The sequence below is a fragment of the Salmo salar genome, chromosome ssa15 (genome assembly GCF_905237065.1).
Source record: "Salmo salar chromosome ssa15, Ssal_v3.1, whole genome shotgun sequence".
In the NCBI taxonomy this organism is placed as follows: Eukaryota; Metazoa; Chordata; class Actinopteri; order Salmoniformes; family Salmonidae; genus Salmo; species Salmo salar.
In genome coordinates, this window is record NC_059456.1 from 84,198,707 (window position 1) to 84,223,571 (window position 24,865).

Here is a 24,865-nt window from a genome sequence, read left to right on the forward strand (position 1 = left end):
CCAGGACGACGCTGGGCCAATTGTGCGCAGCCCTGTGGGACTCCCAATCACGGCTGGTTGTGATACAGCCTGGAATCGAACCAGGGTCTGTAGTGACGCCTCTACCACGGAGACATTTTATGCACAGATTTGATTGTACTGTACGTTCAAATCCACGCCAACGTTGGAATTTATCAACCTTGAATTTGGCATTAATTTTTTATGTTTTTTTTTTTCATAAAAAAAAACATAGAAAAAAGCAAGTAGGCAATAAAAAGAGGGTTTTGTAACAAATAATATGGCAAGGATCCTGTTCCAACCCTCAAATAAGATAAACAAACCTTTAGGTACCAAAGAAGGCTGATGGGAGGAGTTATGAGGACAGGCTCATTGTATTGTCTTCAATGGTATAAAACATACGGAAACCACATGTTCTACTCCATTAGAATACTCCATTCCAGCCATTACAATGAGCCCATCCTCATATGGCTCCCCCCACTGGCTTCCAAGTCGTGTTTATCCTCTATATACAAGCACAAAATAGCCTATGGTATAGGCCTATTACCATGAAAAAAGAATAGCATTATAGCCTACTGAAATTAAAGAGATCTGGCCAATTTACAAATAATGTTTTCATTATGAGTAAATAGGCTATGCATTGTAAGCATGTTATTGCCACTATTCCGAGCTATGATGTAAAGTCATATCGCACATTTTACGGAATGCACCTGTCAGTGGGGCCGAAACCCTTTTCCGTTCGCTCCACTGTGGATGACTTCATTGTCTGTGCCATGGATTGCTGGAACGGTGCCAGACCAAATCACACACACGTGACCGGTCTTTCTGGGAATGTTCCTGGAAAGACGTGCGCTCGATCAACAATTACAACTAGAGAAGGAAACATTGTAAAAAATAAAAAACTAAGCGCCCAGACCCCTACTGGTACAGACTGATAGAGGGTCAAGTCGTGCGTTTAGACGGCAGCTCGTGGGGAACATTGTGGATTATTTGTTGATTATATTCGTGAAATGTTCTGATTATACAGCAGGAAACAAAACAAGCGCTCCAGACCAGATCTTTCCATCGTTGTGTCCGCTCAAGGCTTCAATCATGAATTTCGGAGGACATGACCTGTTCAACCAGTGCAGGTAAAATTAATGATCAGTTGTAGCAGCCAAACATATATCTTCTGTGTTATTGAATGTATGTTGGCCAAACAGGAGTAACTGCCATGCGATTTCTATGACAGGACATGGCTTCATGCCTCAAGAAGACGTGAGTTGAGATTCAGCATAATATTTTGTTTGCAGCATTAACATGAATACTCTTCCAGTTCAATCCCATCACACTTTACGCAGAATATTCATTAGTATATTCGTAAGCATGTTCTATATTGCCAATTGACAATGTAGGCTATATAGAGCCTATGTATCCAGCCTAACCGTTTCGCAAACTACACAATTTTCATGTAAAATTGTGAAACGTTGAAATAAACTGTGAAAAACGTGAAAAGTTGTCATTTGGTTCTAGGAGTTAGAGAAGATCTTCTGAGTAGGCTATTTCAAGGGTTGAACCACAGAACAATGAGATTTAGTTACTTATAAAAAAAATATTGGGTTGGCCCTTTGGGGTCTTCCAAGAACGCACTTAGTAGGTGAGAAATAGCACACTTTCAAATGCCGATATATAGGACTATGTATGTATGTATGTATGTATGTATGCATGTATGTATGTATGTATGTATGTATGTATGTATGTATGTATGTATGTATGTATGTATGTATGTATGTTAGCCTACAAGTTTAGTCTAAGATTTGTCCAACGACCATACTATTCAATATAGTGAGTGGAATTATTAGGACACATGTAGGACGCATGTACAGTGCCTTTAGGGAGTATTCACACCCCTTGACTTTTTACACATTTAGTTTTTACAAAGTGGGATTCAAATTGATTTAATTTACATTTTGTCAACGATCTACACACAATACTAATGTCAAAGCGGATTTTTTTTTGAACATTTGTAAAACATTTATGAAAAATAAAACACTAATATATCTTGATTAGATAAGTATTCAACCCCCTGAGTAAATACATGTTAGAATCACCTTTGGCAGTGATCACAGCTGTGAGTCTTCCTGGGTAAGTCTCTAAGAGGAAAATTCACTGTCTTATTGGTAAACAACTCCAGTGTAGATTTGGCTTGTGTTTTAGGTTATTGTCCTGCTGAAAGGTGGATTAATCTCCCAGTGTCTGTTGGAAACCGTTAATTTTTTTATCCTTAAAAACACCCCAGTCCTTAACGATTACAAGCATAGTCATAACACGATGCAGCCACCACTATGTTTGACGACATGGAGAGTGGTACTCAGTAATGTGTTGTATTGGATTTGCCCCAAACTTAACATTTTGTATTTAGGACAAAACGTTAATTGCTTTGCCATATTTTTTTTGCAGTACAACATTAGTGCCTTGTTGCAAGCAGGATGCATGTTTTGGAATATTTCTATTCTGTACAGGCTTCCTTCTTTACACACTGTCAATTAGGTTAGTATTGTGTAGTAACTTGAATGTTGTTGATCGATCCTCAATTTTCTCCTATCACAGCCATTAAACTCTGTAACTGTTTTAAAGTCACCATTGGCCTCATGGTAAAATCCCCAAGTTGTTTCCTTCCTCTCCGGCAACTGAGTTAGGAAGGACGCCTTTATTTTTGTAGTGACTGGGTGTATTGATACACCATCCAAAGTGTATTTAATAACTTCACTATTATCAAAGGGATATTCAATGTCTGCCCTTCTTTGAGAGGCATTAGAAAACCTCCCTGGTCTTTGTGGTTGAATATGTGTTTGAAATTCACTGCTCGACTGAGGGACCTTACAGATAGTTGTATGTGTGGGAGAGAGAATAAAGTAGACGGCATCGGTCAAAATCCTGATTTATGACCCTATGTCCAGATGGCGCCTACATCTGGTCAGGACATGATGGCGGGAAGGTGTCACGTGGTTAGGGCCATATAGTTGCATCCTGTTCTGTCACGTGTTAGAGTGTGTGTTATTTTATATCTATATTGCATCTATTCCTTTGAAGTTGTCATGATGATTGATGTGTAGGGACCTCGTTGAACTGGGGGGTTGTGTTTGAACATTTCAAAGAGGATGACCCCACACCCCACCTATTTTATAGCTCTTAGGGTTGTTGTCTATAAAGTAGGAATGTGGGGGGGGGGGATTGTGTTGGAGGCAGACGACTTATAAATAAGACCCAGAACAACACAGAACACTAAACAAGATTTTAAAAATAAAACCCTGAACATTAAACAGAAAATTATGTTTCCTAAGCCAATTCTCGGGGTACTATGCGCCTCTTGTCGCGAACCCAATGATAAAAGCATCGAGGATCTTTTGGGTGAGGCCCCAGAATGTTTTAAAGCGTTTTTGGATACCAGTGATGGCCATATGACTTACATATTCAACTGTGAAGATTTTCACAGACAGCGGCCCCAGCCCCCTTTATCAAGCAAAACCCGGGAGTTTTTCTCCTGCACTGCGTATGAGAGAATGGCTTAAGATACGGCTAGCACTCTGTCAAATTGAACAGGCCCTGAGTGGTACAAACGTGCCAGGCTATGCATTGGAAGAGCTTGTGGGTGGGCGCAATGATTTGAAAGCCATAAGGATCTCTTCAATGGCTTATAGTCCCGACTCCAAAAAGACAATTTTACCATGTGAACAATTTGATAGTACACATGCAACAAAGTCTGTCAGTTCATATGTATTTCCCAAAGCCTGCAAGGATGTCAACTTTTTTATGCCTGTGTTTAGCTTTAAATGGATTGATTACCCTATATTCATAACCCTGATGAATAAGCTGGACAGTCTTTTCCAAAATCGTGAACAATTACGTTGCTGGCCGCTTCTATCCTTAAGACATACACAGACTCTACATGCAAGATGTTTGATCTATCCATGGAGTGAAAACTTACGGAGTCTTGACACGGGAGAATTGGAAACAGACAGTGGGTGGGGTCAGTGACAACCCTATAACCTGGGGGCCTTTGTCTGTAAGAAAGGAACAGTAAAATGTTTTTTTAAAAGGTCTGTACTAAAGATTTACAATTAAATAAAGGGTATTAATGCTACCCCTTAACGAACGGGAATCTGTCATTTCTCTCTCGCCCCGGTCTGTCGCAAAGAAATGCAATGTCTTATTTCATACGAATAGTCTTTCCTACAACAACATGTCTTTCCTACATTACATGTGCCCGGTAATGGTGGCTGACCTGCTGTACAAACATTGTTTATACATAAAAAACATTATTGCCTGTTTCAATATTGCGCAGTAAACATGTAATAATTACTTAAACATGTTTAAAATGGTCTGTACTAAATATTATGAATTAAATAAATGGTTTTAAAGCTGTATCTCACCTTTAACGAAGGGGCGGTGCATTTTCAAGCCATCCACAAGCCTGTCCCAAAAGGATTCCTGAAAGACTTGTGCGTGCGCGGGGGTGTGTGTGCGTGTGCGGGAGTGTAGGTGTGTGTGTGTTTCAAAACAAATAGGGGGTGGGGGTTTGTGTCTCTGCATGGGTGGCTTTTGAAACCAGAAAAAGTGTGTGTGAGTTTGTTTAGGATTGTGTGCGTCTCTTCAATGGGGCTTGGGCACTTTCGATTTTATTACCACACAAGCCTTTCAAATGCGTATTTATCTCACCCCCAAGGATGTGGGGCCTAAAAAGTCAAACAGCCCAGTCAGAATATATCTTGTCTAGACAACCTCCTACGGTTTAAAACACATGTTATTTCTAATCAGCGCAAATACTAACGGTCCCCCCACCCCGGGATATACATTTACAACGGACACCCCCAAGCGGTGCTATGAAGCATAAATACAGTACTTGCATACAGAATATGTCGAGATATGGTTTTTGGGTCTCTAGACATTCGTGGGTACTTTATATGACCCTTTTATGCATACAGGATGTCGCCTGAAAAAACGGCACCCCCGCTCTGTAAGCTCATTACAGAATATTTCTCGTTAGAGACACGACCTCGGAGCGAGGCTAGGGAAACAGATAATAGCCATTCTGTACGACAGACAAAAGCGCAACTCCAGACATCAGGCCAACAGCCCCGAAGAGTTAGCACCCCCGGACAGCTAAAAGATCATCTGTGAATCCGTCCTAATGGAGCTTTCTGAAGGTGAGTTAGTGAAAATAATATATTAGATTTGGAGAAGTATTGTAAGGATATTTAAAATTTGAAAACTTTCTGAACATCAAGATTGTGGTTTTGTACCACAGTAGAGCTAATGCAGCTCTCTTGAAATTCCAAAACAACCCAAAACCTCATACTCAGATTCTGTACTTTTATGTGCAAAACGACCATTATTATGCTGTTACCAACATCTGCGCGTTTTTAGGCGCACCTTATGTGTCCAGCCTGTCATACCGGCTACACCCGAAAGGGGGGGCACTCGTGCCGTTATAACTGTTACGTATGTCTGGATGAAAATTGTCCGATGCAGCCCTTAAACCTGACACCCTGTGAGGATTGTCACAAGACATGTCGTTCAGCCTACTGTTACGAAAAACACAAAATTGAAACATGGCACCCCAAGGTCTGTAAATCTGTAAGCAGTTGTGACATTAACAAGAAATGTCCAAAATGCCATTGCAATTACAACCTTAAAATAGACAGCCCTAAACCTCGTGTGTGGAATCATACATTGCCCAATCTGTAAAGGGCCTTTAAAAAGCAGAGACTCTGAAGTGGTTCAAGAAGTGCCACACGAACGTTATATTCAACCCTTGGCTGAAGATGAACATTCAGAGAAATACGTTTTTTATGATTTTGAGACTAATCAACAATCGGGGGTTCATTTGCCTATTTTTGTATCTACCCTGACTTTCAAGGGTGATAAGTGGTCAGCAGAGGGACACAATTGTGCACTCCTCTTTCTAAAACACTTCAGAAAACCCCAGTACAGAAACTTCACATTTATAGCGCACAATTCTAGAGCATATGATTCATACCTTCTTTTGAACCCTCTGATACAGCAAGGCGTTGCACCCAGTGTCATAGCTCAAGGTAGTAAAATCTTGTGTTTTGTAGACCCCGCTTTCAACCAGAGATACATTGACAGTTTAAGCTTCTTACCCATGAGATTGGCTCAAATGCCTGAGGCCTTGGGTTTTGAGAACTCTGTGAAAGGTTGGTTTCCCCATTTTTTTACATCTGAGGAGAATCTACATTATATTGGCTCTTATCCGAGACCCGAAATGTACGGGTGTGATCAAATGTCTCCCAAAGAGCGAGAGAGATTCATAACATGGTACGAGACAGTATGTCACAGCACTTTTGATTTCCACAAAGAGATGGAGTCATACTGTGACAACGATGTAGTTATACTTCGTGAAGGATGCCTCAGATTCAGAGAAGAGGTAATCAAAGATGCAGGCATTGACCCCTGGAGTTGTACAACTATTGCATCGGCATGCATGAAAACCTATCGTACACACTTTCTACCTACAGCATCTATAGCTATCCCCTCACCTGACAACTACCGACGCCAATTCAAGTCATACTCTAGTGGCTCCATTCAGTGGTTGGAGTACTTGACCCAGGATAAAGACATTTTTATTCAACATGCTTTGAATAGGGGTGAGAAGGCGTTTGGGGCTTATCATATAGATGGATACACACAGATTGACGGTGTTGAGACCGTGTTTGAGTACAACGGTTGTTTCTTCCATGGTTGTAAATCTTGTTTTGAGCCACAGGCCATGCGTGTCCTAACCCAAAATACTTTTGGGGAAATGTACCAAGAGTTTCAAGACAAATTGGAATCTTTACAGGCTACTTACGGTTTGAAAGTGAATGTTATGTGGGAGCATGAGTGGATCGCACTCAAAAAGTCTGATCTTCATGTTCGAGCTTTCCTTTTCAGCTTTGACACATCAGAACCCTTGGAACCACGACAGGCCTTGTATGGAGGCCGTACCAATGCTTTGACCTTGCGGTATGTAGCGCAACCAGACGAGACAATAGGATATGTAGATTTTACATCTCTTTATCCTCATGTAATGAGTTCCTCATGCTATCCTATGGGGCATCCTGAAATTATTCACCGCAACTTTGACTTACCCCAAAACTATTTTGGTCTGATCAAAGCAACTGTCTACCCTCCTAGGGGTTTGTTTATAACAGTGTTGCCTTACAAGGGACCTCAAGGAAAACTTTTCTTTCCCCTATGTCGCACCTGCAGTGAAAACAACAACCTGGAAAAGCCTTGTGATCACTCAGATCAGGAAAGAGCCCTGACAGGAGTATGGGTCACGGTTGAATTCTCTAAGGCTCTGGAGATGGGGTATTGTGTGGCCAAAATCTTTGAAGTGTGGAACTTTTCCAGGAAATCAGACACTCTTTTTAAAGAGTACATCAAGACCTTCTTGAGATGCAAGAAAATGGCTTCAGGCTATCCGGCATCGGTCACAGATCAAGAGAGCAAAGACAAGTACATTCAAGACTATCACGACAGAGAAGGCATACTTCTTGACCTGGACAGAATAGAGGTCAACAAGACCAAACGAAATGTGTCGAAATTGTACTTAAACTCGCTATGGGGGAAGCTTTCGCAGAGATGCGATATGCTAACAACGTCGATCATTAAAGACCCCGAAGAATCTTTGGAATTTGTTTTTTCGGAACAATACGAAATGTCACATTTTTCATTTTTGAGTCAAGACATTGCCCTGGTGCAATGGAGACATAACAAGAAGTGGGTTCTACCCCGGGGTAATGTAAATGTGTTTCTTGCAGCATTTACCACGGCCTATGGCCGACTTGAACTGTACGCCCTCATGGAGCAGCTTTCAGAGGTGGGTTCTTTACCATGACACAGACTCTGTGGTCTATGTAAGCAAACAGGGTGACTGGAGCCCCCCACTTAGCAACTATCTGGGTGGTTTAACAAGTGAACTCAAAGATGGTGACCATATCACAGAATGGTCCTCCTGTGGGCCCAAAAGCTATGCTTTTAGGACTAAAGACAATCACGTGGTGTTGAAAGCCAAAGGCGTGACTCAAAACTACGAAAATGCCCCGCGTGTAAACTTGGAATCAATCACAAGCTTGGTCGAGGGGTTCATAAACGATCGGAATAGTGACTTGGAGATTTTGAGCTCCTACAAAAAATTGTTAGGGATAAAAAGGGCTTCCATCTCAGGATTGCCCCACTTACTAAAAGATTCAGGGTAGTCTATGACAAGAGACTGCTTTTACCTAACGGGACCACATTGCCCTTTGGCTACTGACTTATGCTGCAAGCCCCAGTGTGTCTTAAAGCTTAAGATATAATGGCTGCTGTAGAAGGTTTTGACCCCCGGTTGCAACTACCATTTTCGGCCTTAATCGCAGGCCCCTCCAACAGTCGTAAAACTTGTTTTGTAAAAAGTATTTTAGAGAATTCTGAACATGTGTTATCTCAGAAGCCTGACAATATTGTGTGGTGTTATTTGTGTTATCAACCTTTTGTATGATGGATTGTTGAAGAAAATAAAAATCAAGTTTGTTGAAGGAATACCTGAATCCCTGTCTGATGATGAACTTTTACCTCCTCATAAAAACAATCTGCTGGTTTTGGACGATATGCTATTTGCAGGTAGCGAACATCCTGAAATTGCACAAGCTCTTTTACCCAATATACTCATCATAGAAACCTGTCCGTGCTTTACTTGGTGCAGAATGTGTTTCACCAAGATAAAAACAGCCGTACCATTAGTTTGAACGCCAATTACATGGTTTTGTTCAAAAACCCTAGAGACAAACTACAAATTGACACTCTAGCTCAGCAGATGTATCCGGGAAGGAAATCCTACTTTATGGAGAGCTATGAGGACGCTACCAAAGCGCCATTTTCTTATTTAATCGTGGATTTAAAAGCAAATACTCCAGAACACCTGAGGCTCCAAACCGGCCTGTTCCCGTGGGAGTGGCCGGCTGTGTACATTCCTAAAAAGTAACCGCTATGTCGCTGCGTTTAAAAAGAAACCTGCCCCTCTTGAGAAGCCTAGTTGGGGCTACAGCTAAAGAATGGAAGGCCATCTTGGGTCACTGTTCTTCAGATCTCATATTAACCCTATGTGAGATTGCTTTAAATCTTCTCAAAGGGCGCATTCCACTCACCCTGACCCAATTAAAAAAATTAAAGAGACAAAAGACCACGATCAAACTCTTTGCCAATAAAAGAGCCAGTCTTCAAAAGAAAAGACACAGCCTACAACAGTCTGGGGGGTTTTCTTCTGCCGTTGCTAACTATAGCTGTGCCCTTCATCACCAGCCTTATTGCTGCCAGACGTGGGGGTTGAACACATAGTGTGATGGCAAATAAAATATACTTGGTGCCTCAACAAGAGTTGGATAGACTAAAAAAACAAATGCAGGGTCCTGAAAATATCAGACAAACAGCGGAAAATGATTTGGATACAGCCATGAAGGATATTTTGAACCGAAAAGGATTGGACCCCTATGATAAGGTCCAAAAATACACAAACCTCTTGCAAAGGTATTTGGCCTTGGTAAAACAAGGTGAGAGAGATACCAACCGTTTAACGCTTTCCCTACAGGAACCTTTAAAAGATGACGCGCCTAGAGAGACCCAAGCCCCTGTAATGCCTGTACCGGCGATCTTACCGGCTGAAGATCAAATGCGTGTTGAAGATAATGTTATGCATGACATGTTGACATGTTCCGGCACGTAACAGGAAAAATGTTAGATACATTATGAACAAGATAAAAGACTCAAAGGGGACCGTTACTTGGAATGACAAAGGAGAGTTTATCCTTCAGGGCGCTGTTGTCAAGGGTTCACATATGCTTGACTTGCTTAAAAGTACCACGGCAGCCCACAAGGTTGCTGATGACAGAAGACCACCAGGGTGGCGTCAGTTTCTTAAAGCCCTGGTGTAACCGATGTGAAATGGCTAGTTAGTTAGCGGTGGTGCGCGCTAATAGCATTTCAATCAGTGACGTCACTGATTGAAACTGTTACATTGATGCTGTTGACCCGAATCATTGGTTGCTGCGGAAAAGGAGGAGGTCAAAGGGGGGTGAGTGTAACCGATGTGAAATGGCTAGTTAGTTAGCGGTGGTGCGCGCTAATAGCATTTCAATCAGTGATGTCACTCTCTCTGAGACTTGAAGTAGGGTTTCCCCTTGCACACATCAACAAGGGCCACGGCTTTTGTGGCGCGATGGGTAACGATGCTTCGAACCTGGGTCCCTGGTTCGAGCCCGGGTTGGGGCGAAGAGAGGGACGGAACCTACACTGTTACATTGATGCTGTTGACCCAAATCATTGGTTGCTGCGGAAAAGGAGGAGGTCAAAGGGGGGTGAGTGTAACCGATGTGAAATGGCTAGTTAGTTAGCGGTGGTGCGCGCTAATAGCATTTCAATCAGTGATGTCACTCTCTCTGAGACTTGAAGTAGGGTTTCCCCTTGCACACATCAACAAGGGCCACGGCTTTTGTGGCGCGATGGGTAACGATGCTTCGTGGGGTGTCAGTTGTTGATGTGTGCAAGGGTCCCTGGTTCGAGCCCGGGTTGGGGCGAAGAGAGGGACGGAACCTACACTGTTACACTGGCAATCCTCAACATTCCCCTCTCGGGGGTACCCAACCATAAGCTTCGTCACTAGATTCAAGCTTTAAAACAAAAACCTTCACCGAGCTACAGCACCCCTAAAGATGTCCCAACAACCCCTCCCCCCTATGAAGGGGATGATGATGACTCATTTACCCCCATGAACTAATCCCGATCTCTCGGGGTGGTTAGACTTTTGAATGACTTTTGAATGACTTTTGAACGACTATGATTAAATTCAATAAATGTTATTTAAAAAATTAAGCAAATTAACATTTGTGGCATTCTTGAAACATTTGATGTGAGCATACACCTTGAATACACGGTCTTAAAGGACACATATTTGAACACTTTTGATATTTTCTAACAAAACAAGCTACAACGGTATCATTACTTATTAAATCATCATTATAATGAGACATAACATCTTCAAAAGAAACTCCACGGGCTCTTTGGCATAGGTAGAATACACAGAGTTGACCACATGTAGTGGAAAGGTTATCTTGCACTTGTTTGATGCTGAAGTAGATCTTTAATCCGTTTTTGGTCAAAGATTCTTTAATAGATTTGGGAAAATGTGAAAAACCGGGGGGAACGCCGTAGGAATCAAAAAAAGTTGAGATTTTTCTTCCTCCTTCATCTTCTAGTGTTACAGCTATCCAATGTTCAACCGGCATGTGTTTTAGGATGGGTATTGACAATAAACATGGCCGGCCGCTCAGGCCATTTCTCAATAGGTAATTCATCACAAGCCCACACTCCATAAAATTGTTTTCCAATCAAGCGGGTCATGAGCCCTTCCAACTCTTGGGTATTCATGTCTTTGCTCAACGATCCTTAATAATAATCCACTAAGACCTGTCTTCGGGCATTCACTTCCAAGATTGAATCAGAGCATGCATAAACAATCATGCTAACTGTACAGGCTAAACGTGTACGGAAACGCATTTCCAGCCTGAGGTTACCTTGGGACACCACTGACAGGTTTCCTGAGGTGTCATCATCAGGGGATAAATTGAAAGCATACAATGTGTAACCCTCTGCAAAATCATTTCTGTCAATAGGTAAAGAGAGATCTTTTAGATGCCTCCCGGTAGCCAGGAATAGATTGTAAAATTCTTGCACAGATATGTTGTTATTAAATTGCGGTTGGAAAGCCTTAGCAGGGACCTGACGTCCGTCCTGACAGAGAGCTACATACTCTGCATTGAAGTGTTGAAAATTAAATGGGTTTTTATGTAAGCTGCCCGTATTAGAGGCGTGATCAACCAATCTTACAACCACGTAGCGGGTTAAAGGGCCTAGAAAAAGGTTTTCTTGACTGCAGATTCTACTGCCCACAGGTATGCTAAAGGTTTTCATAGTAATTCTTTGGAGAGGGTAAAGGGCATTTCCTTTCATCAAAGCCTGTGTGTGACCCAGACGAACTGCCGGAGATACAGACACTTTTTTAAATAAAAAGCGTTGCCCCCAAAACCTTTAAACTAAAGTCACCGTCTTGGGCAGACATCAGACAAAACTCATCCTTAGCCCTGGTTAATTTTAGTCTTAAATCAACCGAATTTAAGAGTAAACGTTCTTGAAAGAAAATGTCAGTGTATAGGCCCTAGCAGATGAAACTCTCGAGATTCGGCACAGTAGCGAGCGCGCGTGCCTCCAGTCCTTTGTTTGCAACAGTGGAATGGTCTATCGATTCCATAGAGACTCCTGCAGTATCCTTGCTAAATAGCCCGGCGCTAAATTGTGTCTTGAGAGTGTCTTCGGAGTAGTTGAGTAAACACTCCATGATGGCCCTATAGGGGTATGTGGCACTGCTTTGACTGATTAGGCGTTCACCCAAAGTCACATTCACTTGGGAGAAGATGGTGGCCAAGGGGTAATTAATGAGACTCACTTTGGCATCGTTTGCAATATTAGTACCATCTCTTTTGGTCACTTTTAGACGTAAATGCACCAAGGTGTTGTTGAGGTCCAGATAGTTGTCACCATGGCCTGGTATGAAAAAATCTATAGGACCGTTGTCGGTAATGGCAGAGAGTGGGGCTATCTCCACATAACTGGACCTATCTATTGAATGTTGGGTTAAGGGGGCCGTGAAAAGATCGAGCTCTGTCTTTATAGCTTCAGAGGACATGCGGCGTAAAAGAGACATGTTGCTTGTTCTTTTAGAAAATACTTCAGAGTATTCTTTTTGCCGTTTTTGGTCCAGACCTCCTCACTTTACCACGTCTTTGAGTTACTGAGTTTCTTTTAACGGTTAACCTCCGCTTTTTAGCGGCAGGCCTGCGCCTTATACCCAGAGGTCTCTTTTTTGGTCTTCGAGACAACATCATAAGCCCCGAGCCTTCTTGATGCTCGGCATCTGGTGGGTCATAGCATTGGCTACAACCTCACTTACTATATTTTTAGCCGCTGATTTTAAAATGGGGTTTGGCTATGCTGAGGCCTCTCTTCATAAACGGTAAAACCATCCTAAAGAGGTTACGAAATATACCTCCGGATCCATGATAGCCGGGTAACCCATTACCCACTTGATCAACATAGTATGAGACATAGCGGTTAGGGTCGAGATGGTGGTTGTGTTCCATAACCATTTTAATTTATTTGTATTATGTTTATAAAAAATGTAAATAATAATTATATCGGGGGGTAATAGTTATGCATGCTTAAGTTTTCAGTTTTTTTGTCTTATTTCTTGTTTGTTTCACAATAAGAATATTTTGCATCTTCAAAGTGGTAAAAATCTATTTTAATTCCAGATTGTAAGGCAACAAAATAGGAAAAATGCCAAGGGGGGTGAATACTTTTGCAAGCCACTGTATAAAAAAATGTATGTAAATATTAAATTTACATAAGTATTCAGACCCTTTACTCACTACTTTGTTGAAGCACCTTTTGGCAGCGATTACAGCCTGAGTCTTATTGGGTATGATGCGACAAGCTTGGCACACCTGTATTTGGGGAATTTCTCCTGTTCTTCTCTGCAGATCCTCTCAAACTCTGTCAGGTTGGATGGCACAGCTATTTTCGGGTCTCTCCAGAGATGTTCGATCAGGTTCAAGTCCTGAGCTCTGGCTGGGCCACTCAAGGACATTCAGAGAATTGTCCCGAAGCCACTCATGCGTTGTCTTGGCTGTGTGCTTAGGGTCGTTGTCCTGTTGGAAGGTGAACCTTTGCCCCATCTGAGGTCCTGAGCACTCTGGAGCAGGTTTCCATCAAGGATCTCTCTGTGCTTTCCCTCGATCCTGACTAGTCTCGCAGTCCTTGCCGCTGAAAAACATCCGCACAGCATGATGCTACCACCGCCGTGCTTCACTGTAGGGATGGTGCCAGGTTTCCTCCAGATGTGACAATTGACATTCAGGACAAAGACTTCAATCTTGGTTTCATCAGACCAGAGAATCTGGTTTCTCGTGGTCTTAGAGTCTTTAGGTGCCTTTTGGTATTCTCCAAGCGGGCTGTAATGTGCCGTTTACTGAGGATTGTCTTCCGTCTGGCCACTCTACCATAAAGGCCTGATTGGTGGAGTGCTGCAGAGATGGTTGTCCATCTGGAAGGTTTTCCCATATTCACAGAGGAACTCTGGAGCTCTGTCAGAGTGACCATCGGATTCTTGGTCACTTCCCTGACTAAGGCCCTTCTCCCCCGATTGCTCAGTGCGGCCAGCTCTAGGACGAGTCTTGGTGGTTCCAAACTTTTTCCATTGAAGAATGATAAAGGCCAATGTGTTCTTGGGGACCTTCAATGCTGCAGAAATGTTTTGGTACCTTTCCCCAGATCTGTGCCTCGACACAATCCTGTCTCGGAGCTCTACGGACAATTCCTTCGACCTCATGGCTTGGTTTTTGCTTTGACATGCACTGTCAACAGTGGGACCTTATATAGACAGGTGTCTGCCTTTCCAAATCATGTCCAATCAATTAAATTTGCCTCAGGTGGACTCCAATCAAGTTGTAGAAACATCTCAAGAATGATCAGTGGAAACAGGATGCACTTGATCTCAAATTCGAGTCTCATAGCAAAGGGTCTGAATACTTATGTAAATGAGGTATGTTTTATTTATTTTAATACATTTGCTAACGTTTCTAAAAACATGTTTTTGCTTTGTCATTATGGTGTATTGTGTGTAGATTGATGAGGAAAAACTATTATTTAATCAATTTTAGAATAAGGCTGTAACGTAACAAAATGAATACTTTCTGAATGCACTTTAGATGATTTGTGTGTCTGTTTGCGTTCTTAGTGCGTGTCTAAAATAGCAGACAGTGACTCCTACCAGACCTCGGGTCAACAAACAAATTGAGAACCATTGGATGCTCAAATCCTCAAGTGTTCCATTGCTGTCATGCCCAATGATTATACCGACCAGTGCCCCCGATAAATACCTCAACGCAATCTGGCTAAAGGACTGCAAGCTGGAGTCATGTCGAAGTGCGTCAAGACTAAGAGAGGATGCCGCACGGTTGCAAAGAGCCATGTCTCACCTTCGGGAGTCAGGTTAGCATATTTTCATTATTGTAGGCCGACATTTCGATTAATGGACTATTTCAGTTGCTGTGTAAGGACTCTGAACACATTTTCCATTTTATTAGAATATTCAGACTACATTGAATTACAACAGATTGAAATGTCTTTTTTTTAATAAGCAGAATTGAAACTTTATAGCCTGCTATATCTGACATGAATGTAGCCTAACATTTAAATTCAGATGACATTATGTAAAGAATATTTGCCAGCCTAAACGTATTGCACACTTATGAATCTAATATTTTCAGCCGCATGTCCCTCTCCCTCTTGCTCATGCTCCCCTCTCTCGGTGTTCTTCAGGCTGGTACTGGGGCCCCCTGACAGCTACTCAGGCTAAACAAGTTCTGATTAAAGCTCCAGAGGGGACTTTCCTGTTGTGGGACAGCTCCTACCAGGGCTACCTCCTCACCCTGTCTGTGAAGACCAGCCTTGGCCCCACACACCTCCGCATAGAGCATGGCACTGGCATGTTTGTCTTCGACTCTGTGATTGTGGCATGGCCACGAATGCAGAGGTTTGAGGGGGCTGTAGATCTGGTGCAGCACTATGCCTTGACTTTATAAGCATCTGGCCAGTCAAAAGGAGAGACTCAGGGCTCAAAAGGAAACAGGAGGGGCAAACCCTTCGCCCCCTGTAGAAAGAACTCTGCAGCTCAAGCTCATCCGCCCCCTGTAGAAAGAACTCTGCAGCTCAAGCTCATCCGCCCCCTCCATAAAGTCTCCCCTAGTCTCCAGCACCTTTGCCGCGTCACTATTAACCAGCATTCTCGCTGTCAGCAGGACTTACCCTTGCCAGGGCGGCTACATGATTTCTTGCTGGAATACCCTTTTATGCTGTAGGAAATGTTCATCTGATGTTTTGATATTCCTGAATTAGACTTAAATTGGACATCAATGATCAATGTCCTAATGTAGTGTTGAAAATTGGCTCTCAGCTGTATACACGCTGGTTCCTAGATGATAATTTAGCAAATCCCTACATGTATTTTTACATTTACACTTGAGTCCTTTAGCAGACGCTCTTATCCAGAGCGACTTACAGGAGCAAAAGGGTTAAGTGCCTTGTTCTAGGGATCATTGACAGATTTTTCACCTAGTCGGCTCTGGGATTCGAACCAGCAGCCTTTTGGTTACTGGTCCAACGCTGTTAACTGCTATGTATCAGAGACTAAATTCACCTACTTATCACCATCTTAGGTTAGTTAAAATAAATGAACAATGAGAGTACTGAAATGGAATGCTGAAATAAATAACCGTTAGAAGAACATGACAAGCGGGAATAGATAAAAGCTTTGTTATTGTTCTATAAACAGTATAAAAGAAAGATTATTTCATAATGGACCACATTCATTAAAAACACTATACAGTATTCAACCAATTCACCTGATGTACCATGGCTTTTATTATGGGGGATTTTTTTATGCTGATGTGAAAAGGGCTTTATAAATAAATTGGATTGAATTTGATTGATGTGGATTCCAGACCATCGTCTTGCCTTAGTTGTCTTATAGTGGACATGTCTTTATGCTGCAAAGGTGGTTGATCTGAGTGTCCTATCCATTCCCATTTTCTCTGAATCCTTTAGTGTAACTTGGTCATTATCAAGGTTGTATAGTTTCAGCTGATCACACTTTTAGTTGTTTTTTAAGACTGTCAATGTGTTACTCAATTTCAGGTCTAAATTGGGGTTCCTTTATAGATCTTCGAGATGCTGAAATAACCATCTCTTGAAATGAGCAAAAATACTTCCAAAATCCTTCTACACCTCCTTATGTACAGTGTAAATGAGCCGCTTATGGTATTTGCAACCATTTGGCAGAGCCATTGGGATATGGCATTGATCTGTTTTCATGTGTGACAGAAGCTAAAGTAAAACATTTTTTTTTAGATAAGCCATAGAAATTTGATATTTTATAACTGCCTATTTTATAACTGTTTCTGTATCTGCCACTTGAGAATGATTGAGAATAGCAAAAGTACATTTTAACCGTATTTTGCTTACCGTAATTTCCGGACTATTAAGCGCACCTGAATATAAGCCGCACCCACAGAATTTTTACAAAATTATTATTTTGAACATAAATAAGCCGCACATGTCTGTAAGCCGCAGGTGCCTACCGGTACATTGAAACAAATTAACTTTACACAGGCTTTAACGAAGGCTTGTAACAAAAATAAATAGGCTTTAACGAAACACGGCTTGTAACAAAAATAAATAGGCTTTAACGAAGGCTTGTAACAAAAATAAATAGGCTTTAACGAAGCACGGCTTGTAACAAAAATAAATAGGCTTTAACGAAACACGGCTTGTAACAAAAAATAAAACATTTGCAGTAAACAGTAGCCTACCAAGAAAGTCATTGGTCACCATCTTCCTTCTCCTGTGCACTGAAACCATCTCCTTCGGTGTCGGAGTTGAATAGCCTCAGAATTGCTTCATCCGATATTGGATCGTTTTCATTGTCGCTCTCGTCACTTTCATCCGGAGGCAAATCCCCCGCTGAGCCCTCTTAAACATGCAGCAGTCCAGCCTTTCGAAACCCGTTGATGATAGTGGATTTTTTGACAATGCTCCACGCTGTCAGGACCCACTGGCAGACTTGACCATAAGTTGCTCTTCATTTACATTTACATTTAAGTCATTTAGCAGACGCTCTTATCCAGAGCGACTTACAAATTGGTGCATTCACCTTATGATATCCAGTGGAACAGCCACTTTACAATAGTGCATCTAAATCTTTTAGGGGGGTTAGAAGGATTATTTTATCCTATCCTAGGTATTCCTTAAAGAGGTGGGGTTTCAGGTGTCTCCGGAAGGTGGTGATTGACTCCGCTGTCCTGGCGTCGTGAGGGAGCTTGTTCCACCATAGGGGTGCCAGAGCAGCGAACAGTTTTGACTGGGCTGAGCGGGAACTGTGCTTCCTCAGAGGTAGGGAGGCGAGCAGGCCAGAGGTGGATGAGCGCTGTGCCCTCGTTTGGGTGTAGGGACTGATCAGAGCCTGAAGGTACGGAGGTGCCGTTCCCTTCACGGCTCCGTAGGCAAGCACCATGGTCTTGTAGCGGATGCGAGCTTCAACTGGAAGCCAGTGGAGAGAGTGGAGGAGCGGGGTGACGTGAGAGAACTTGGGAAGGTTGAACACCAGACGGGCTGCGGCGTTCTGGATGAGTTGTAGGGGTTTAATGGCACAGGCAGGGAGCCCAGCCAACAGCGAGTTGCAGTAATCCAGACAGGAGATGACAAGTGCCTGGATTAGGACCTGCGCCGCTTCCTGTGTGAGGCAGGGTCGTACTCTGCGAATGTTGTAGAGCATGAACCTACAGGATCGGGTCACCGCCTTGATGTTAGTGGAGAACGACAGGGTGTTGTCCAGGGTCACGCCAAGGTTCTTAACACTCTGGGAGGAGGACACAATGGAGTTGTCAACCGTGATGGCGAGATCATGGAACGGGCAGTCCTTTCGCATGCGGCCCGTTTTAGTGAAGGATTTCTCCCCACTTGTCATCCAAGCCTCCCGCTGAACACGGAGCACCACCTTAAATGCACGATTTACACTGATGTCGAGTGGCTGCAAATACTTTGTTGTGCCCCCAGGAATCAGGGTGACAAAATGACTCCCGTAATCAGAATGATGGGAAGTTTGAGAGCGCTTGATTTAATCTAAACAGTAAACAAAAAAGACGTTTGACCTTAACCCGTTCGGCAATTTCATTGGTCTAATGAAAGCTTCATGCCGCCAAAAAACTGAGCACGTCTGTTAAAGGAATTTTATATCTTGATGATAATAATCAATAATCAATTCGCCTTGACTAATGCCCAAGGTTTGTAAGACAATGGGTTAAATAATTAGGCAAGGACTCAGCTTTCTGCAAAAGGTTTCTGTAGCTTTATTCAGAGAACGTTCTGGCGTCAGGATAACAAAACAGTCATTTTATAGTTCTTGCTTACTTACGCACATGCATTTACACACAAACTGTTGGTGACCTGCATCCCCCATTGACTTCACACACACTGTTTATCACCATCTAGCTCAGCCTGTTCCTTTCCCTCAAGGTTAGGAACCCTTTGAAGTTTTACTCCCTTTACCATCTGTCCCCTGCTCTCTATACTAATTGCATACACACATTTCTTTCCCTCTCCAGTGGTTCCTGGACTTTCTGGAACTAATCAGAACAATCGATCACTACATTGATCATTACATTGATTATTCATTAACCATGCTGTATGACTAATAATTCATCATGGTTTATTGATTCATTTACCTTTATTAGATAATTCTCTTATCAACGTCACAGAATGTGTTTTTTTTTGGAAAAAAAAATTGAAAGCGGGAAAAATCCATATATTAGCCTCGTCATTGTTTAAGCCGCTACGTTAAAAGCGTGGGGAAAAAGTTGCGGCTTATAGTCCGGAAATTACGGTAATCCCTTGATGTTTACTTAGCTCAGTTTGAGCTCACCGCTCTTTCTAGGAAAATAAAGACAGGGAAAATGCAGTGCTCTTTGAGGAAACCATAGAAACTGAGAGAGAGCGTGTGTTGCAGGGAGTGGGGGAGTCTTTTACCTTTCCCAGAATGATTAACCCTGTTTCTGTTTGACTCCAGTTCAACCACAGACTCTTTGTGAAGTGTCTAATTTCAATGTGGACATTCATTGATTATTGTACAAAAACAATCTCCCCCTCGTAGCTTACATCATTGCAGAAAGATGCTGTGAGTGTGCACAGAGAAGGTTGGGGCTTATGCTGTAGTAATATGGTATTTTACTAAGGCAGAGGTGTGTATGTGTCTGAGTGAGTCTGTGTGTTTATTTGTTGAGCCGATTGAATGACTCAGTTCCTGGAATGAGGATTCCTGGAGGCTGCTGCACAACTCACCCACACCGGATTCCCACTCAAAGACCCAACTACAGAAAAAGAGAGAAAGAGAAAAATAGACAGAAAGAGAGGGGGTGGGTTAAGATAATTTTGAACAATGACTTTTCATGCCTTTTTTCACAATAATTTGCCATATTCATTCTTGTCTCATCAAACATCTTTATTACAGTTCTTTATAGCTTTACTACACATTCTTATCTACTGCTTACTTACCAGTAAGTGACTGTCCTTGAACAAAACACTGTAAATTATTGAAATAGCAGGTATGATTAATGTAAACACATTTCTTATTTTTTTTAAATTATAGATTGAATAAACACCTCTTTTTTTCAGAGTTCATGCTCTTACTCCGCTGTAGATAGGCTCTTTATAACTGCCCAAATAATCAAAATGTTCTAGGTTCAAATCACGCATAACCAGCAGAGCAACCAGTCGATGTACAGTAAATGCCCATGCCTTAATGTAGGTTTACATAGACCCACAAGTACAAAGATGATTTCATCTCCCAAGCACCAACATGAGTGGAGGTCTCCCACCAGTACAAACTTTCTCAGTGCCAAATATGATTGCTCTTTACTTTGTCCATCCTCTCCATACCTGAGCAAGGACTCATCTTTTTTTCTTACGTTTACCATAAGTCACCATGGTCTACTTAGTGTATGGTTCACACTGTACATGTTTGTTTCCCCCCCAATTTGACCAAGCGTGGTCCATTATCCGCCCTGGGCCTTCTCTCATTGTGTCTGCCTGCAGTTCTTGGTATTGAACTTCGTATTGAACTGGCTGCCTATGTGCCAGACAGAGTCATCTGTTTACATGAGCTATGTTTTCGAGGGCCTAGTGAGGGGAAGGGATTGGTGGTGCAGAGCTTAATGGGGAGAGGGATGCGGAAAAGAGTTGCTCTGAGAAAAAATGTAATTGCAATTCCATCTGTCTATATTCATGGAAGGAGAGTCAACCCTCTCACTGCATGGACTACCTCTTCCTCCATACAATAGGCCCACTAAAATACCAGAGTATTTGGTAAATTGATACGACAGTCCTTAATAAATGGTGTACAGTATGAGTTTGGCGACACGTACCGACGCATCAGGTGCATAGCACTCAGCTTCTCTGTTCCAGAGACGCTTCATTGGCTGCATTCCTCCGTCTCCCATTCCTTGCTTTCGTGAGTTGGCTTGTCAATCAAAGGGCTATTATGTTTTCATCCTGGTTAGCTGCAAAGTGAAAGAGGAGTAACGTTCGGTGAGTGTTCATTACAACCACTTTCCTGATTAAGGTAAATTGGACAAATAATTTAGAGCGAGCAATATGGTTATCCGCAGAGGTACTCTTCTAAGACACTTGCAATACGCCAAAGTGAAAAATAAATTGAGCTGCGCTACCAGGTTGGTCTGTGACAACGTTAGCTGGAGCTGTTCATTTCAGCAAGCTAAACACACGATGCATGACATTGCTTGCGTAGCAACTTTAACGAGCCAAGTAATACAGCTAGTTACTAGGTTACCTAACATCGGGTTAAGCCCGGTTTGACCTACACGGTTTTGGCCACCCAAAGCCATCATACAACCAAGTGTAGTGGTGGCCAGCATATTTCATGTATGCTATTCACGTGCGTCGGCCTGGGTGATGCGCACATTCGCTAAATCGGAATCTTTTAAATTTATTTGTAATAATTTAGCTCGAAATTTGAGTATTAGTTTGCTAAAGCTAAATCAGATAGTCCAATCTGAGCAGCATTTTACCCGAGCCCACACATGTGAATAATATGGACATTGTTGTGTGGACCACATGATTACTTGGTAAAAATGTAGGACATATCCAAAAATGTTACGTCAATTATGGGTCATGCTCTCTACTATTACCGTTTCATGTGGAAACGGGTGGCTAGAAAGCAGATTAGAGGCCCCCATAAAAAAGCTTGCCATCATAGCTAGCTGTTAGTGAAACTATTTACTCCGTGCACTTTGATCTATCTGTATCAAATTTGTGTGAAGATTTCTCTGCCATTTTTCCTCTTTCTCGTATGCTTAACCATGTGATTTCTACTTGTTTTGTCTTTTGGCCCTCTCAGGCATATTTCACACTGATTAGTGAAAGGGGAGAGACCATGTGGAAGTCACATGAGCGACAAGGATGAGGAAAAAACAACTGGGAGAGGACTGCTCCGCCTAACTTCTCAATCGGACTGGGGATTTGCTGATTCCGAAGCTTGGCTGGGACAGCCTAGCAGCCCCTGACTCACCCTCTACCCACACATATGCAATGAACAGCACTACTCAGCCCCCTGCCCCCATAGACAGGGATGTGGCAGTCAGCTCCGTGTTGGTACCATTCTTCCTGATCACCTTCATCGGGATAGCAGCAGCTGTGGTGAGTGGCTAACAGGAACATCACATGTTGGCCTACAGTGATACAGTTAAGAAGTACTACTTTGATGAGCTAAAGCTCTTGATTTAATAACCTTTAAAATGACCACATAACAACTCCTGCATTTTATTTGAACCAGCTAAACTAGTCATCTTTTTTTTATTGCAGGTGCTGTATGTGCGCAAGAAGAGAAGGTAACTTCCTTTTATTCTCTTCCTTATTGCTCTCAGCAGGTGTATGGTTACTTATTAAAGCTACATTATGTAACTTTTTGGGTGACCTGGCCAAATTCACATAGAAATGTTTGTTATAGGTCTTTCATTCTCATTGAAAGTCAGTCTAAGAAGAGGTAGATCTGTTCTATGGGTGCTATTTCTATGCCTTCCTTAAGTTTTTAGTTTTTGTGTGTTTTGCTTTTGATACTGTACACCAGCTTTAAACAGCTGAAAATAAAATATTTTTGGTTATGGAAAATATATTTCACAGCAGTTTAGATGGTACAAGGATTCTCTACACAATGTCTGCTTGTTTTGTCACATAAACTGAAATTAGGCAAACTATTATAATTTTAACAACCGGAAAATGGTGGAGTGATTTATGCATAGTGCACCTTTAAATTGGCCAATTCCTTTTGAACAATACACAGAAATCTTACAATAATGTCAAAAAATGGTCGTCTTGCATTGGTCACCATGTCACAGTGTCCTTTCCTATTGTGTGTTTCAGAATTGACAGGCTCCGGCACCAGTTGCTTCCAGTCTATACTTACGACCCCTCTGAAGAATTACATGAAGTTGAACAGGAAATGCTGTGGAAAGAGGAAGATACTAAGGTATGATTTCACCCTCGTCTTTGTCTATGAATCAATTGATAGACTACAGTAACATCTGAGCTCCTTCCCTATGTGGCACTTTTACAAACACTAGATGGCGACATTGGCTACGTATAAATAAAGGCCTTTTTATGTAATGTAGTAGTATCAAATGGAGCCGCTTTGTAAAAAAATAAAAGACCAGTTCTGAAAGTGGAGCTGTAGGATAATCAGTGCTGCCTTTTAAAAATATTTTATGAATGAAGATATTAACGAATGTAGACATTTGAGAACTTGGTCAACCGGATAAGTGTGTCTGCTAAATGACTATAATGTAAAGGTAGGTTTATTTTGCGGAGATGCGGTACGACTATGTACCCTCGCGCGTCGGATGCCTATCTAACTTTCCCAGAGAGTCTTGTCACCCGACTTGGTATCACTTTACGTTTCTGCTCGGTATAAATTGCGTATCGGCCGCGTGGGGAAAACTCCCCTAGCTGGATTTGTTGGAGCTTGAGCTGTCGTTTCCAACTTTGGTGTAAGTCAATTCAGCTTTAGGCACACCTAGTGGGTCACATAAGATATTTGCACACAGTGTTTATTTCAAATGCATGCCATATACAACAGTAATGAAGAAAAACTCAGGCGACAGTCAGATTATCTGAAAGCTAGTATGTCACTTTGTGTCTGCAGGTGGTGAAGGGTTGGGCACGATCATACCAGCAGCAACGTCCCCTGTTGATGAAAGATACCCACGCATGAGTGTGTTGGAGCAGGACATAGATCTGTGACGACATACAGATCAGTGGAGTTAACCCTTGAGATGCCAGATTTGTCAGTCATTCAACGTAAAGGGGTTTTAGGAAAAGCATGGACAAGCATGGAGAACAGCCTGTCAAGCATTCCGCATCATGCACCTCCTCAGTCATCATCATCTCTGTTGGAGCATTTACTTTGTACAGCGTCAGCCTCCAAGCTAAGAGGAGGTTGGTTATTATGTGATTGTGAACCTCTGATGCCATGCCCCTGTGCCCGAAAGCTGTGGCATACCCGAAACCACGACATGTTGGCTAACTACTGGTGGACATTTATTTATTTGAGATTATTTATTCAAGTTTTTTTAGTTTTTTTTACTGTGTTTGTGTGTGTCATAATGTGGGCGTTACTGAAACTAAGATGGTGCCATCCATCCAAACTAGACACTGGTGTTACATTTGCCTTAAATGTCTGTTTTAAGTAGGCGTATACCAGCGAGGTTAGCGAAGCCTTGACCTTGGGTGGGATGCTTACCGTTGTACTACTAGTTTTAGTGGTGTAAAATTAGGTTACTATGTCCCGCACCTCATTCAATGTAATAGAAGTTACACAGAAGGTATGCAGTCAATCAATTTTAGTTCTTATGTTGCTGTTTTGTTTCCCTGTTTGTGGCACCTTGAATGCCATTATGAAAGCAACCATCATCATACAGATACTGTATGTTATGATGAAAAGGTGGTGAAATCAGAAGGAGGATGTATAGAGAGAGAAGAGATGGCAAATTAATGTAACTAGTCAACCAACCTACCCCACCCACTCCTCTTCACTATTTAGCTGTGACTACTGCCCTAAAAATGTCCTGTTGGGAAGACAGGGCACCAGGAGGATTGTTCTTCTAGCAGAAGA

The 24,865-nt window shown here is 42.2% G+C and overlaps 1 protein-coding gene and 1 pseudogene across 1 annotated transcript; both read left to right on the plus strand.

Moving 5' to 3' along the window:
- Positions 1-530: 530 nt before the first annotated feature.
- LOC106572340 (suppressor of cytokine signaling 2-like) lies at positions 531-17,028 on the plus strand (annotated as a pseudogene).
- A 4,089-nt stretch (positions 17,029-21,117) lies between these two features.
- Positions 21,118-24,660, plus strand: LOC106572343 (small integral membrane protein 29). The gene is made up of 5 exons (XM_014146385.2): positions 21,118-21,267; positions 22,097-22,395; positions 22,561-22,586; positions 23,119-23,224; positions 23,897-24,660. Exons 2-5 carry the CDS (start codon positions 22,288-22,290, stop codon positions 23,963-23,965), a joined length of 309 nt encoding a protein of 102 aa, XP_014001860.1. The 5' UTR covers positions 21,118-21,267; positions 22,097-22,287; the 3' UTR covers positions 23,966-24,660.
- The last annotated feature ends 205 nt before the right edge of the window (positions 24,661-24,865 follow it).

Bases quoted from the DNA above. Each gene is read 5' to 3' on its own strand.
- LOC106572343 (XM_014146385.2), top strand. From the start codon at position 22,288: ATGAACAGCACTACTCAGCCCCCTGCCCCCATAGACAGGGATGTGGCA. The intron at 22,587-23,118 runs GTAACTTCCTTT...TGTGTGTTTCAG, and splicing joins TATGTGCGCAAGAAGAGAAG to AATTGACAGGCTCCGGCACC. The intron at 23,225-23,896 runs GTATGATTTCAC...TTGTGTCTGCAG, and splicing joins GGAAAGAGGAAGATACTAAG to GTGGTGAAGGGTTGGGCACG.